General features: G+C 34.9%; 1 protein-coding gene across 1 annotated transcript in view; it reads right to left on the bottom strand.

Moving 5' to 3' along the window:
- egh (beta-1,4-mannosyltransferase egh) overlaps positions 1-14,532 on the bottom strand; it is a 101,087-nt gene extending 86,555 nt beyond the window's left edge. Inside the window, exons 1-3 of the mRNA XM_014354498.2 lie at positions 14,472-14,532; positions 13,243-13,344; positions 12,325-13,133 (exon numbers count right to left, since the gene is read on the bottom strand). Coding sequence (XP_014209984.1) covers positions 12,325-13,128 — 804 coding nt within the window. The 5' untranslated portion in view covers positions 13,129-13,133; positions 13,243-13,344; positions 14,472-14,532. The remainder of the gene's footprint in view (positions 1-12,324; positions 13,134-13,242; positions 13,345-14,471) is intronic.
- Between the last annotated feature and the right edge of the window lie 766 nt (positions 14,533-15,298).

Below are 15,298 nucleotides of genomic sequence, written 5' to 3'. Positions count from 1 at the left end.
TAATTGTTATTTGATGGCTAATGAACCACGAATTTTCGGCCGAAGTAGTAAGAAAAATAGTATACATCACACGGAACGTCACTCGATAATCCGCTCCAGCGGGCAACTTGATTGCCGAGAGCGGATCATCGAATTTCATCCCTTGTAATGTAACGTATTATTTTCAAATGCTGTTTTTTACAATTTGCTAGAGCTAGTTTTTCTATAGTGTGTTCAACTATTTCCTCATAGACCTTGAAAATCTTTTGATTCATTATAGGCACATCCAAGAAGCTTGTAACTTAAGAAATGTGAGTGTGACCTAGCCCAGCGCCTAAGGGTCTTACAATTTTTAATGAAAATGAACTTCATAAGTGGGTAAAATAATGAAGAATAATGATTTTTAAACAAGTACAAGTTACTTACTCCAAAACGACTCTAGTGTTGATATCAAAATGGTTTTCTTTCTTTAATGTCAAGTGTTTTTTATTCACGGGTGGATCATAAATATTGAAACAGTACTTGCATTTTATATTAATAGTAAATGTTAATTAACATTCATTTTCTTCAATAATATTATTTAAGGAAAGTGGGCTATTACATGTGCAGCAAAACTAATAATCAGCTGAAGTACACATATTTTCTATTCGAGGACATGTAGCTGCCATGGTTATTTTATTATCTTTAATAGTAGAACTTTTCGTCTTTATTTTGTACGGCGAGAACTGATCATTACAGTCTACAGCATTTTTTTTTTTCTATTTTCATGTAATTTTTTTTGCTACTTCAACCACACACCCTTCATTTTTGTAAACTTTGTCAATAACGTTCTTTCTTTTCTGAAAGTATCCTGACTTTTAAAGCTGATTTATTCGGAGTGTATTGCATAACAAAACATTTAAAAATACTATGAACAGCAGCCGACAATAAACAAACTTCTTCTACTCAGCGTTGTTGCCAGACCTTAATGTTAAGGGGGAGCACACTATTTTTCATCGAAATCTTAGGTGGAACCAGACTTTTAGGTAGTAAGGCCCATACGCGTATTTCAGAACAAATAACACAACATATGAGGGTGTTGATAAAATAAGGGTAACATTTGTATTAACTGTTATACTGATATATAAAATAATACTCCTAAAGGCCTATTGCTCAATGAACTTCATTTAAAAATCAGAGCAATAGTTATGTTGATCAGAAATTTAATCTTGTACGACAGCTTATGTTATAAAACAAGGTTAAAAATAACGAAATTATGGGAGTATAATATTTAAACAAATAAAATAATTGGAGATAGAATCGGTAATAGAGTTTTTATACCAAAAATAACACTAAATTTTGAAAACACATCTTCAATACCATTTATCTTCTACAGTAAGTGATTTCTTTTAGTTATAGCGTTTGTTATAACAATTAATAAGTCCCAAGGTTAAAGTTTCGACAGAATAGGTTTATTCTTTAAAAATCATTTATTTTAACGTAGGTGTTCGAGGCGTATGCGTTAGCACACACTAGGCTCGGATAGGGTGATTGGGAAGACACAATAAAACACAATAAAATTAAACAGCATAAAATAACAACTTTTAATGTCACTCAAAGGCCAAGAAAAATCACAGTTAATATTCACAAAAATAGTAAAGGTCAAAATAATACAGGAGAAAAGAAATAATGTCTATAGTCTTAAAGCAATGAACTATTGAAATATATAAAAGCGAAGAATGTAGAAAGAAAAGAGTCAAGTTGAATAACACAATATGTAAACACGCACTGACTTTGAGCTCGCAAGAGAGTTTGAAAGTTACACGAATAAATGTGAAAATGAAAGCACTGATATAATATAACTGATTGAAATATTGATTAAAGAAAAACGATTGTCTGTAGAAATACACAATTACTGTCTGTAGAAATACACAAGAGTTTCACTGAATCTTGCTGTTGATGATCACTGGTAGTTCGATGAGATTAACTATTTGAGCTGGTCTGCAGATTATGCAGTGAGCAACTTAAACAAAGCACTAAGTGCACTGCACTGCACAACTGAGTTTTGTCCACTGTATTGAGAGAGTTAATCAGAAGATTTACGCTAGCATTTAAGGTGATGTATGCATCTTTGAATGCTAGAGTTTGGCAACGTTAATTAACATAGTCTATCTTCGACGAAAGCTGAGTATAATCTGGCGCTTACAGTATACAAAGCTCGTCGCGTGAATACGCACACACACACCTGCAGCGCGCCAAGTCGACCAAGCGCACATGCACAGAGCGTTGAGCCGACAGAGACTACAAGTTAGTGTACACAATGTACACAAAAGCCGGGCCTACTGTCGGTCGCTCTCATTTCCAACAGTAGGAAATTATTTCTTGCAATATCAAGATGCAAAAAAAAAAAGAATTTTCGTACGAGTTAAACGTGAAAACGATTTGGACACAGAAAATATACTTTAGGAAGAAATTTTCAATTACAAATCGTTCACAAGTAAAGTTGCAAAACTAAGAATTTCATAAAAAATTACAGTAGAAATAATTAGCTATGGAAAATATTCTTCGTAAAGTATATTTCGAATTTGAATTAATAATAAATAAGGCTACACTTTTTAAAGCACTTATTTTTTAAAAGCTCTTTTGCCAGGGGCATTTGTTACTATAAACAATGCATCTAAATCATATTATTTAAAGTACTGTATGGCGTGTGCAATAACATCATGATATTGTAGATTCTCGTCAGGACCACCATTGTTCGAAATGATAAGAATAAGCTTAATTTTTCTGTCTCCATTTTTCATAAAATTGTGAAGAAAATCAAGGGTTAAAAGAGTGTTCAAATCTTGAGTGTGACTAGTTGCAGTTGACGATGAGTGCTTGCCACTTCTGATTGCTATATAAGTCGACCTACTGTACGAAACAGCTTCTTACCGTCCCTTTTAATTGAGTTTTATTCCACAAAGAGCACACACGCTCGGAATCAATTTGTGCCTCAAAGCAATCACGAAGTCGTGATCTGGCAGCGACACCTTATACTCAACATGCATTAGCAAAGGCGCTTGCCTACTTGTTTGCCACTGTGAATCCTATTAGAACTCAGATTTTATTATCATGAGACAAAAAATTCACGGTGTTAGGGCCAAGCATTGAGGCTACAGTCTCAAGAAACCTTATAGAGGCCACACAAAAGTATTGGTCTTGATGAGCTTTATGATGGTCAGCTTCAAGACTGCTCAGCTTTACTTGAATAGTCACTACATGACAATAAGCCTCACGAGTATTTGAGCGTCTTAGCAGTAGACATATGTAAGTATTACTTCGATGAATATTGAATATTGAATCCCATCTCAATCAATTTGTCAGTGAGCTCTGAAAGCGTATGAACAGTACGAAAAATCTCATAGCAATGCCGCTCCTCAGCAGATGCACCAAACATAGCTAAATCTACTATTGCTTTTATTAATTCAGGCTGCACTTCTTAAAAACTCGGTTGTCCAGGACCAGCATAAGGCATCAACGACTTTGCCGCGTCGGGATTCTTGAAACATGAATTAATTATTTCTTGACTTTTATTTTTTCTATGCTTCAGAGCATACATTCTTTTGTTTCTTCAAGCGTAAGCTTCTTTTTAAAATCATCGATTTCCCACCGCCACTTGCACGCTGTATTGTCTTTGATGCCGTCGTGACTTCATCTTCATCATCACTAATCGCAAGAGGCTAAGTTTTTCGGTTTGAAGCACCTTCAAAACTAAAGACATTTTAACTCAAAAAGGAAAATGGGAAAAAGCCATGCATTTAAAGGAAGGCAAATACTAATTCACTAGTTAAGGATCTTTACCAAAATCTTGATTTCTTAGCTGCTGGTTAGTAAGTACTATCCTCATCCTTGGATTCTGAGTTTTGAACATACTGTGCGCTCATCCCAGTCTGACTTGCACATTCTACGTTTTTAAAACTGTAATTACTTACTTGTTTCAGCTTGAGCCAAAATACTGCTAGAGGTTTGAGTATTTACTTGGAATTAAAGTATTGCGATGAAGATTTTCAGACATAACATTGACATATGGAGAAAATAGTTTGTTTTGGTAGATTTGTGTATAGTGAGTGCAGAATGAAAAGATCAATACCGCTTTCCATTGAATGCGCGTAAAATGAAACAGCACCAAGAAAAAGGTGTTTATAATCTACTTAAAGGTATACTAGAGTAGTCTGGGCCTTTTTGTCTATCATTTCTCTGATGAGCTATTCAATTTTACGCTAAAGTGTAGCATTAAGTCTTCCTTTTTTCGGGAACTTCTGCTTCGGTGAATCATGATCACTCATTTTGAATGAATGACAGTGTTGACAGACTGTTGATTAAGTCGTCAAATATTTAAAAAATCGTTTTTATTAAGCACTTAGAAGCGTGGCTGTGTGCAACTGGCCACAGTGCTTGATGGCTTATGGGACAATGCTTTTCTTTACTCGACTTTGGCTAAGCTCTTTTTCTTGTGCTCTTAAGGGCAACTTTAATGTTAGCGCTGCGTAAGATATGATGAGATGAAGCTTGAACCCCTCCTCCCCTAAACACCTCACATGATTAATGGGCGCCTTTATATCCGTAAAAAAGATTGTTTTCGACCTATTTTGCTTTTCTTTTGAAATATCGCATTATTTAATTTTTTTAAAGATTAGGTTTGTAACATAATTTTAGAATCGATTTGAATAATTGTAATAATTTTTTTAGTATGCTATGTGTCTCTTTTCTGATGGTTCTATAATTATTGAATTCAATATATCGTCCATTATTGATTACAGTGTAGTGAAGTTGTGGTGTTAACGTACGCATAATGTAAAAATAAATACATGTATAATTTATAGATAGGCCATGCTACGCTATAAGTGCAAAAATATACAGCGTAGCACGCACGCAAGCACGCACACACACACGCGCGCGCGCACAAACTATACATACATATATATACATATACACATATATATTCCTCTTGTTGTTTGCCTCTGCCTGTTTTCTTTTTCTTAGAATACATGGCTTGTTGGCGTTTTTCAGGGCTGTCTGATGCGCTCCTGTTTTTTTTAACTCGCTCTATTTCCTTAAGGGCAGTGTTCATGGTTCTTTTCTGAACATGCCGTCGAAAATAATCTCGCCTGTACTTCACGGATTCAAAGGACTCCTTCCAACCTTTTTAAAATCTTTCTTCATCAAAAAGTAAGCCTTGTCTTATCACCTCAGCTGCTTTCAGGTATTTGAGAGCAGCTTTGAGGCTTTCCTTAACGACGTTTGCAGTATTCCCATAATTTATGGTAATAGCTCCAAGCGTGTTTTCAATAACTCTTGTTGCAGATTTAACTAGCTCAATCTCCTGGTTTCACTAGGCCATTAATTCTATGCCATTACTTTCCATGTAGGCAAGATCTTCTTAAGTCTGATTGCTAAAAACAGTCGCATTACTTTTTTCGCTGGCATTGCTGCTAACACTGAAAAGACTACATGCATGTATATATACAAATAACACCATATAATAGTGTCATGCAGTGGTATAATGTGTAAAAGAGAAAGAGATAGAGAGAGAGAGGTGTGGACCGTGTGAAGACAGTGCACAGAGAGGTGAGAGCAGAGGCCGTACATGGAAGTAGTTATCGGGTTTTCTTCATTCTCTAATTCTCTAAAAATTTTTCGTGACACTTTTTCATAACGTTACATCTTTGCACTGAACCCAGCATAAGAAATTTCGTTTCAAAAATGAGTACTTTAGAAGTTAGTTAGTTGTACAATAATATTTCATTGTCTAAGAATCAAAATAAAGTTGGAATTAATTCTTCTGCTTTTCTGTTGCAGCATTGTTCTAAAAGAGTATGTAAGTAAGAAAAGAGATATTTTACTGTTTAATCTTCTTATACATGTGGCAAAAACATAAGGAGTTAAACAAGTCATGTGGTTCAAATTTAGTTGAAAAGTATCGATATTTTTCATTCCAGCTTTTTTGAAAGAATGAGTATCCAAGATTTTGAAAAACTACTTATCCCGGTTCAAAGACAGATAGTTGACTTTATCGGATGATATGTCTGGTCCTCCAGGGGCTTGCATATTCGTAAAAATCAACACGTTGCTATGTCATCGATAAAATGGCCATCAATTTGAAAAAAGGTTAATAAAGTGAGTGAGATGGTGAATAGATGAAATTTTTTTATTACACCTAATAATAGCTTGGATTCGCTCAATAGAAGAATGGAAAAACAAGTCATGTAAAGGGAACTTTTTATAAGGGGCCTGCACGAAAGACTTGCATACTTTAGGAAAAAGGAAAGAAGTTAGGAAAAAGTTATGTTTTATGTGTATACTTTACGCAAGTATTTAATGTAATTTATAATTTTTAAACCCTTAAACCTGTAATGCTTATGTTTCTAAATGTGTGAATATGTATATAAAATCATGCCTAAGTATTTGGCTGCATATACATTCGTCCACATTTACACGGTCAAACAAACTTACTTGTACGTCAAGTTCAACCGTAATTATACTAAGAAGCCTTGTTCAAAGATATCACGATAAACATGATGCAGACCCTTCTTTCTACAATACGTTAGCCACAAGTTTAGAGAGTATTTATATACATTTATACAATAAATGGAAGCAAAGCGGTGGATGCCAGAGCTCTTACTGACCTTATCCGCTTACTCGCTCTTCTTCTCGTGTTTTTCTTCTTTATCCTAATGGAATTTCTGACTTTTAGTATGGTACTCAACCACCACGACAAGTCAGCTCTATAGCATTATTAGAGATTCGTATGGTAGCCACGTAGTTTAAGTCGTTCTGGAGTAGTACTACCAGTATCTCCCTCTTAAGAATTCTCGTATACAAGAGACTTTGACTCACTGATGGTAGTGTTACCACGAACGATCCTAAAAGAGAAGCAAATTCCCTAATTTTACATTTATCTTTATTAAGTATGATATAAATTGAGAAGCTTCACTATCTTTTGTTACGGTAAGCTAAAACAGATCTGTATGGAGTTTACGATTATTTCTGTAAATTTACATGTACGTTGGGGCACTAATTCATTCTTAGTTCTCTGAATCAAAAATTTCAGCTTGGTCAAAAGGTATACCGTAGCACCTATATTGTTTTCACACGGTGTAAAATTCTTACCAACATACAAAAGATCGTCTAGAAAGACCACTGAGCTGTAGCCTTGGGCTCTTAAGGGATATATAACAGATTTTCAAATGTTAGTGAAGATAAATGGATTTACATTCAAAGAAAATAGTAAGCAAGTTAATTGGAAAATTTTGTTTTCAAATCAAAAGCTTAGAAACTTTTTAGAATTCTTGTAGAACTTTTTAGAGTTCTTCAAATTATTGTGTTCACTAACACCATATGTTAAGCATCTTTGAGATCTATAGTGCTCCTAAAACAGTATTTTTGTATCATTTTCGCAGCTATTCGAAGATCTTCAAGTTTAAAGTGTAGTGGAAAGATAAACTTATTAAGGCTCTTGAGATTCAGTAGGAAACGGTCAGTGCCGTCTGTTTTTGCTTCCAAAAAGTAGGAAAAGAAGACCCGCCCTGCCTTTACTACGCCTTTTGAAACTAGGATATCTATTGCTATTGTTAACCTAGACAATTCTTGTTTCGATTGACAACGCCCTCTAGAACCCTATTTCGTACCACGTCAGAAGTAAACGGAATCTCAAATCTGCAAATGATGTCGAAAATAAATTTATCTGTGGTTATTCTAGCTCAGTTGTCACGAAATTGAGCCAAACGTCCCACGATATCATTTACTTCTAGTTCTCTGGAGGCGTGAACTTGGGTGGTTGGTGCCTTTGAGGCCCCTCTCTCTTTTTGTTGTTCTTTCTCGCTCCTCTGAACTGGAAGTTTGGCCTGTACTGTTGTCCTTGTCACTCTGCCTACTAGAATGGCCGTCTTCTATGCAGGCTTGGACAGTTTAAAGCTGCGTTGACCTCTGAAAGGAATCTTCCTTTCATCGTAGCTGCAGGGGTCATAGCTTATCAATCAGGTTCCCATCAAACAGAGAATCATCTGATTTGGTCTGTTTGACGACAATTCTCGTCTTTTTGTCCACTGACGCCATTATGAGAGCCCTTCGAAACTTGGTGTGACTGTAATGTATGGCCACCAAAAGTTTAGCAGAATCGCTCAGTCTTTGCACTAGTTGCTTGACCCATTACCTTAGAAACAGTCAATGATCGACGTATCTGACCAGGCTACAAGTACAGACGGGTCAAAACCCAGTACTTCTTTAAGTTCAAAATCTAACAGTCGCTCTTGAACACGAAAGAGTATGTAAGAATAGAATCTTACTCAAAATTTGAACTGTGCCATGCACACGTAACAGTGATATATTGAAGGGAAACTTCTATAGGTGTGCCTTATATGGGAAGTTAACCCGTAAAACGAGCGAGCGAAAGCTGTCGTGCACATAAGTATCTATATATATATTATCTGTACGTATTCCAGCCAGCGCTGACTGCGCTGAAAGCAGGGGATCTGTTTGTCTGTCTCTCTTCCTCTCTCTCGCATGCGCACAATAGTGCACCGCAGTTACTCTATCTATACATATGATATAGCTTCTCTCTATAGTACTCTATGTATAGAGTAGGTATACCTACTGCTGCATGGTGGAAATCGTAACGTGGCTGTAATATGGGCTAAACTGGGCCTTCGTTACATCTCAGGTACTATCAGGTAAATAATGTCTGACATAAATGTCGCTTGATCTCATTTAAGTCTTAGAAAAAAAATAGTAAAAATTATTCTTTTATCCTATTTATCCTTTCATATGTATTCGCTGTGAGAGTGAAAACAGCCAGCGCTCGAGTCAGCAATTTGTTGTAACGTTGGCTTGATAGCGGATAACTTCCACAATGCCAAGTCTCGGAAAAATATTCATTACAGTTAGTGTAATTTCTGTACGGTTGAACAAGTACTATTAAAAGATGATATGAATAATCAGCTTGACTACAAACAATGTGTTTAATGATTTTAGTGCGTGCATAACTCACACGCCTGTAACAAAGTCGAGCAGGCTAACCTTTTTCTGTTATTTGGACTGTCAGATACATCAAATTTGACGTCACGTTTTCTTCTGGTAGCCGCATCGAGATATTTTGCTTGAAATCGTTACAGGCGTATGAGTTACGCACGCACTAAAATTATTAAACACATTTTTTGTAGTCAAGCTGATTGTTCACATCATCTTTTAGTAGTACTTGCTCAACCGTACAGAAATTACATCAACTTTATTGTATATTTTTTCGAGACTTGGCATTGTGGAAGTTGTCCGCTATCCAGACAGCGTTGCAAAAAATCGTAGACTCGAGTGCTGGCTGTCTTCACACTCACAGCGAATATATGTATGTAAAAAAACGTATATTAAGTATTAAATATGTATAATTTGACAACTTAACCTTTGAAAACAAAAAAAAACGCTGTATCTCGAAAGGAAAGCAAAATTGGCTAAAAGTAACAATTTTTACTGGCTTGAATTACATGATCGAGGTGTACAAATATAGAGGGGTTGGAGTATGCACAAACATAATCTTAATTACTTCTTTTTTTAACTGTATCTTGAAAAGAACAAGTAAAAACAATTTTTTTATTTAGTCTGGCATGTTTGGGAAACTAACATGGACGTTGATAAAATTTTCGAAAAATTTTTGTTATAACATAACCTCTCAAAAGTAGGAAAACAACCGTATCTTGAAAAGGAAGACAGATAGGCTAAAAATAGTTCCACGTACAGAAAATAAGTATTGAGGTACAAAAATGTGTGTTACACTGATTGATACAAACAATCGTAATAATTCTAAAAATAATAAAAGTCATATCTCAAAGGCAAAGCTACATCCTTCATTTTCTACCTATAAATTGATTTTCTGTTCTCTATTATATATTATAAGAAAAATTGTCACGTGACCAAAACCTATTTTCTCATTATTAATTTTTTGAGATCTGTAGAAATTAATGAGGCACGAATGAATTTTAATATTAAATTATAAATAATCATAGAAAACAAATTGAATGAAAAATTATAACTTTACAATGGAAATTGTCTATTGTTTTTCTTAATCTCAATAAGATAGAGTGGATTATTTCACTTTTATGGTAGCCAAAATTTTTTTTTCATTCTGCATCACATGACCAACAATTCGTACAAGTATTGTATATATCATAGCAAACATGGAAGTACTTAGAATGCGCGAATCACGTCTAATATCGGATTCTTAAAGATCTATTGAAAGTAGGTGTACTCTAATTATTTCTTTTTTTTAAAAATTCATACTTGTGCCTTAAAAGTCGTTTCTCAGGGGTTTTCAAGGTCGCTGGTCACGAATTTAGGGTCTGTTTGTGTGCAGAGGTGGTTTCAATGCCGTTTTACTCCTAATAAACAATATTCAAATAAGTTCTTTATGGTTTCCTGGAAGAGCATTTCCAAGGTAAAGTAGTAAGATTTACTGAAAGTGGGGGTGATTTTAGGAGTTGAAACTACCCCTGCCCATAGATGGACCTCGGAATCGTGATCAGCGACCTTGAACGCCTCCTGGAGAACGATTTTAGAGGTAAAATTACAAATTGTTTAATGATTTACTGCAACTGAGGATGATTTCGAGGAGTTCAAACTATTCCTGCTAGCAAATAGACCTCCAATACGTGATTAATGGCCTCAAATACCTCTGAGAGAGAATTTTCGAGGTAAAATAATACATTTCAAAATCAATTTTTGGTACTGCAATACAAAGGGAGGCTTTGGATGGATAAATTCACCCTTAATTATTTATATTTCGAAGTTATGTTAAGGTTCAGGGTGATTAATGTCTCCCAACGACTGCAGAATGCGAAAAAATAAGATTTTTCTTAAACCCGGGACGATTTAACTAGTTTTCGATATTTTTCAGTTTAGTCTGGTTTTTTTACGTGAGAAAATTAGTATTCAAAATTTCTAGTGGGGTGGAAAACAGAGTCACAAGTCCTTAAATGCTTGCACACAATTTTTCTTTATAGAGATAAAGAAACTCTAAGGGTACATAGAATAAGAAGAAAATCGGTTCAAGTGTGTGCCTTGAAATAGTATATTGCGTACAAGTTTGCAAAGGATTCGATTTACGAACAGAGAGGTTTACAGTACGAGCCGAAGGCGAAGGCCGTAACGAGATTCGTAAAGATGCCTTTTCGAATGAGTTTCGTATACTATTTTTCCGCCTGAGAACCCAAAATCAAGCGGTGATTGTGCTATTTTGAGGTCAGAAGGCGGTTATAGTATATTACACACCTAGTGAGCGAGGTTAAGAATGTCGCAGATTTCACGTGGAAAAACGTTTTTTTCTTCAGGACATTTCTTAACCTCTGAACGTGGTGCGTATTCTGTTTTTAAACAATCCTGCGCCGAGAGAAGGGAATTTTGATCCGCGAAGCGAAATAAAAGTTGCTACTTTCGGGGCAGTATGATGAAAAAAAAATTTTTATTTGGAACGTGTACATCCAAATAAGAAATATATTTTCTCGTGTGTGCAGTATACTTTTGCGCAACCAAACGACAGGAAGTAAAGACTGATTTTGATCTCCAAACCCAAGGAAACAAAACGAACTTTCAGCAGGGAAATGGTGAAAAATTTACTGTCATAAAATGGCTGATCTATATAAAAGAATATGTTATTGATTGCTCTACATTATGTGGGAAAGAAGCTCTCACATAGCTTTGGTTTGTTTTGTGATTAATGCCCGCGTATAACATACGTACCATAAGTACACTGGAGGCCGTTTAATTCGTTGAGCGGAAAGTCGAGCTTCGCCCAGATGCGTAAGTGTCCCCTCCTTTCATCTCTTCAAGAGCGAGTCGGCCTCCGAAATTCTCCGTTATTTTCCTTCTTCTTTCTCCTTTTATGCCCTTTTGTTATCTAGGGGAGTGACCCTCACGGACCTGTCCCATGCGGGGAGGTTAGTTTTTAGTCGGTAGGCACACCGGATGAATCCGACACTACCACCGGATAAGCTGGGGTGTCTATGAAGATTTTCTCCTCCCCGCTCCATCAAACAAAAAAAAAAACAAAAAAAATGAGCGGGAAGTATAAAATTTACCAATTTACCAATTTACCAATGGCCTCTACTGTACGTGATCAAAGCTTCACACCATTTTAATGTAGTTCAACTTTTTTTGTTAAAATAGTAAATAACAATTATAACCGAGTAAAGAAAGACCATTTAAAGTTTTGTATTTCTACTTCTGCGATTTTTAAATTAGTAAAAATCAAATGTTATTTCATAAAATCTTTGCAATTTAGAGAATAGATACAGTGCTTCTTTAATACTTATGATTTTAAAGAAAAATATGAAAAACACCTACCTGAGTGACTACATATGAGCCTTTCATACTAAAAAGAGGCTTGTGAAACATGGTAAACTGCAGTCTAAGTTTTCCCATATCATCTGCTACCCTAAAGCTGTCAGCCAGTGTAGTAAACCAGCTTATAATATCTTCATTACCATAAGTAATTAAACCTTGACCAAATTGGTGTTTTCCATCAAGAATAAAATTTAATATTCCTCGAATAGAATTTTCAGTAAGTAATGTTTCTTCGTCAAGGTGAACAATCCAATCATGATCAGCTAACTCATTGACAGAATTTTCTAAGCAATATTGTAGGGCTCTGGCTTTAAACAGAGCTCCACTGCTTGTTCGGTAGGTAGAAGGCACCACTACTTCCCGTACCCTCCTATGTGCTGCCAAGCCAATGGGCTTATCACTCACTACTTCTATTTGAAAGTTCTCTAGACCTGCATCAATGCACTTGTTCAAATTTCTGTCTACATTCGTTTTCACTAATTGGGGGTAATCACCACGAGTCACTACCCTGATGCAGACAAAGGGTGCAAGAAGAGGTGAGCCCTTAAGATCTACTTTGGTTAAGAAGGCATTGTAAATGGTAAGTCCAATGAAATTGAAGAGAACTTGAGGAAAGGAGAGAAAAGTCAGAGTTCTTAAGAGATAAAGCACAAGAGTACCCACAAAGCCGTACTGATGCCATGGATCGAGTTGGCTCTGGTCTCTTGGTCCCCAGTGCAAACCACCTGATACAAATTCAAAGAGCAGTATAACGGTCACTAAAAGAAAGCAGTGCAAAGTATGCTTAATCCAACTGCTTAGCATTATATCTGAAACATAGAAAAAGAGATAAAGAAAAAAACTGAAACTTAATGAGAAGTATTTATGATTTATAATCTATATAATTATTTGTTATATAATGATAGCAAGGTAACTTACACAAGCTATAGGAAGGTTGACTTTGAAAAAATGACGATGTGACACTCAAAACTTGACCCAAAGTGAAAAAGATAACAGCAGAATAGCAGAAACTCAGTGAACCTGATTAAAATCATTCTATTATGATATGGAGAGTTAAAAAATAATTTAACCTAAAATCATACAACATTTCAATATTTAAACGGTCCTATCCATGACAGTCTATAAGTTATAGCTGCAACTTGACTGTGATTCACTAATTGAATCATATTAAATTCAAAAATTATTAACAAATTATTGTATGTTTATTACATTAGTATTTTACAAAAAGAAAGTTCTGATATTAAATAAAAAATTTATTTTTTAATTTTGTATTAAATATGAACAGTTTTTTGAATATTGCAAATAACAGAAAGATTTAGTTAATTTTTTTTAGCAAAATACAAATTAAAAGTACAATATATTGAGAAAAATAATTAGGTTGGAGTTAAGTTTTATATTGTGTGCATATAAAGCTTGATTTAGTGATGAAAATATTCCTCTAACTGACATGCATCTTTTCACATTTTAATTTTAATCTTCCAGAAATTTTTTTAAGGACAATTTTGAAAGTAGCAATTTTTCGATACCTAAATACTTATTAAATTTTCTTCCAACTTTATGTATATTTTTTCGGGCTATGCTATGCATATGTATTGTAGAATAACACTGTAATAATTTCTAAAAAAATTCTGCATATGAATAAATACTTTTAGATAATCATATGCGTTTTAAGATTGTTTGAATGAAGTAGTAATGTTAATTGAATGAAACTTCTAAATAAGATTAAAATTTGACCATTCTTAGGTACTTTGAAATTGTTATTTCCTCAAAGAGTAAGACTTTGAACTGGCACTCATAAACTAAAACAAAAAAAAAATTATTCTAAACTTTTGAAAAAAATTGTAACTTTGCACTGAAAATAAAGTCTTATGAAACTAAAGTTCGAAAATGTTAATTCAAACGAAGAGCGAGCACAATGCTCAAAAACTTTTGGTGTCCTTGGCATACGTATACATATGCAGTATATACAATGATAATTTAGCTACAAAGCTAAGATAAATACATGGACAAGAAAAAAGAGCCAACCTCAAAATTTTTAAACGAGAAAAATTGTTTCTGTGCGTTTGCAAGCAACTAAATTAGAAATGTCGTCGATAACACACACGAGTATACTTAATAAGTCACATACATTTTTCGTATATGCTTACCTTGTATGCATGGAGTTAAAGTTGAAACTGGCGAGAACTCAAATACAAATATGAAGCAGAAGAACGTCAATTCGTATGTATATAGAGGCATTGCCAGTTTGTAGGTATATATATAGTCTCGAGTCTCGAGTCTCGAGTCTCGAGTCTCGACTAGCTAGCGTAGCTGCTTGAGATGGCAGTATAGACCAACCAAGAAACTTCTGAATTAGAAAGTTGTTGGAGAAGAAGGCGTTTTTGATATTTTATGTAATTTGACCTGCTGATTACGATAAAAATAAATAAAAATTTTTTCGAGTGGTGGATCAATGTTAAAATCGCATTTGAAATTTCATTTTGCTTATATCTCAGTAACGGTAAGAGCTATAGTAAAAATATAAATAACAGCGTATAGAGCAAAAAATTTCCTATCAATTTGGTCTATTTGAATTATTTAGACAAGCACAAAATTTCGAGAAAAAAAATTGCGAAGAAGATTTTGTACTTAACTTGTAAGAGTAAGTGAGACAGAGAGAGCGACCGAGTCCCCTGCACCCACCACCCAGTAGTGTCCCCCACTATTCCACCGACAATAGCAGCGAAGGAGAGAGAGAACCAGAGATAATGTGAGTGTTTGTAAGTGTGGCTGCTGCACACGTGCACACACGGCAACACGGCTTATCCAACGGTGAAGCACCAACTTACTCAATCCACTGAAATATCGTTTGAAGCTTCTTGTATGCCTATACAGATTTCTTAGACGACCGGCTCATACGTTTTTAAAGTAGCCACAAAAAATTTATAATGGAAACTGTTTTTTCCTTTATATATGAATTTTTTTCACGATTTTG

This window comes from Copidosoma floridanum, unplaced genomic scaffold (assembly GCF_036245765.1).
Source record: "Copidosoma floridanum isolate Cflo_tuat_1 unplaced genomic scaffold, Cflo_Japanese_pri ptg000030l, whole genome shotgun sequence".
In the NCBI taxonomy this organism is placed as follows: domain Eukaryota; kingdom Metazoa; phylum Arthropoda; class Insecta; order Hymenoptera; family Encyrtidae; genus Copidosoma; species Copidosoma floridanum.
Note: the sequence above shows the minus strand (reverse complement) of the source record. Positions and strands in the feature narration are given on the sequence as shown.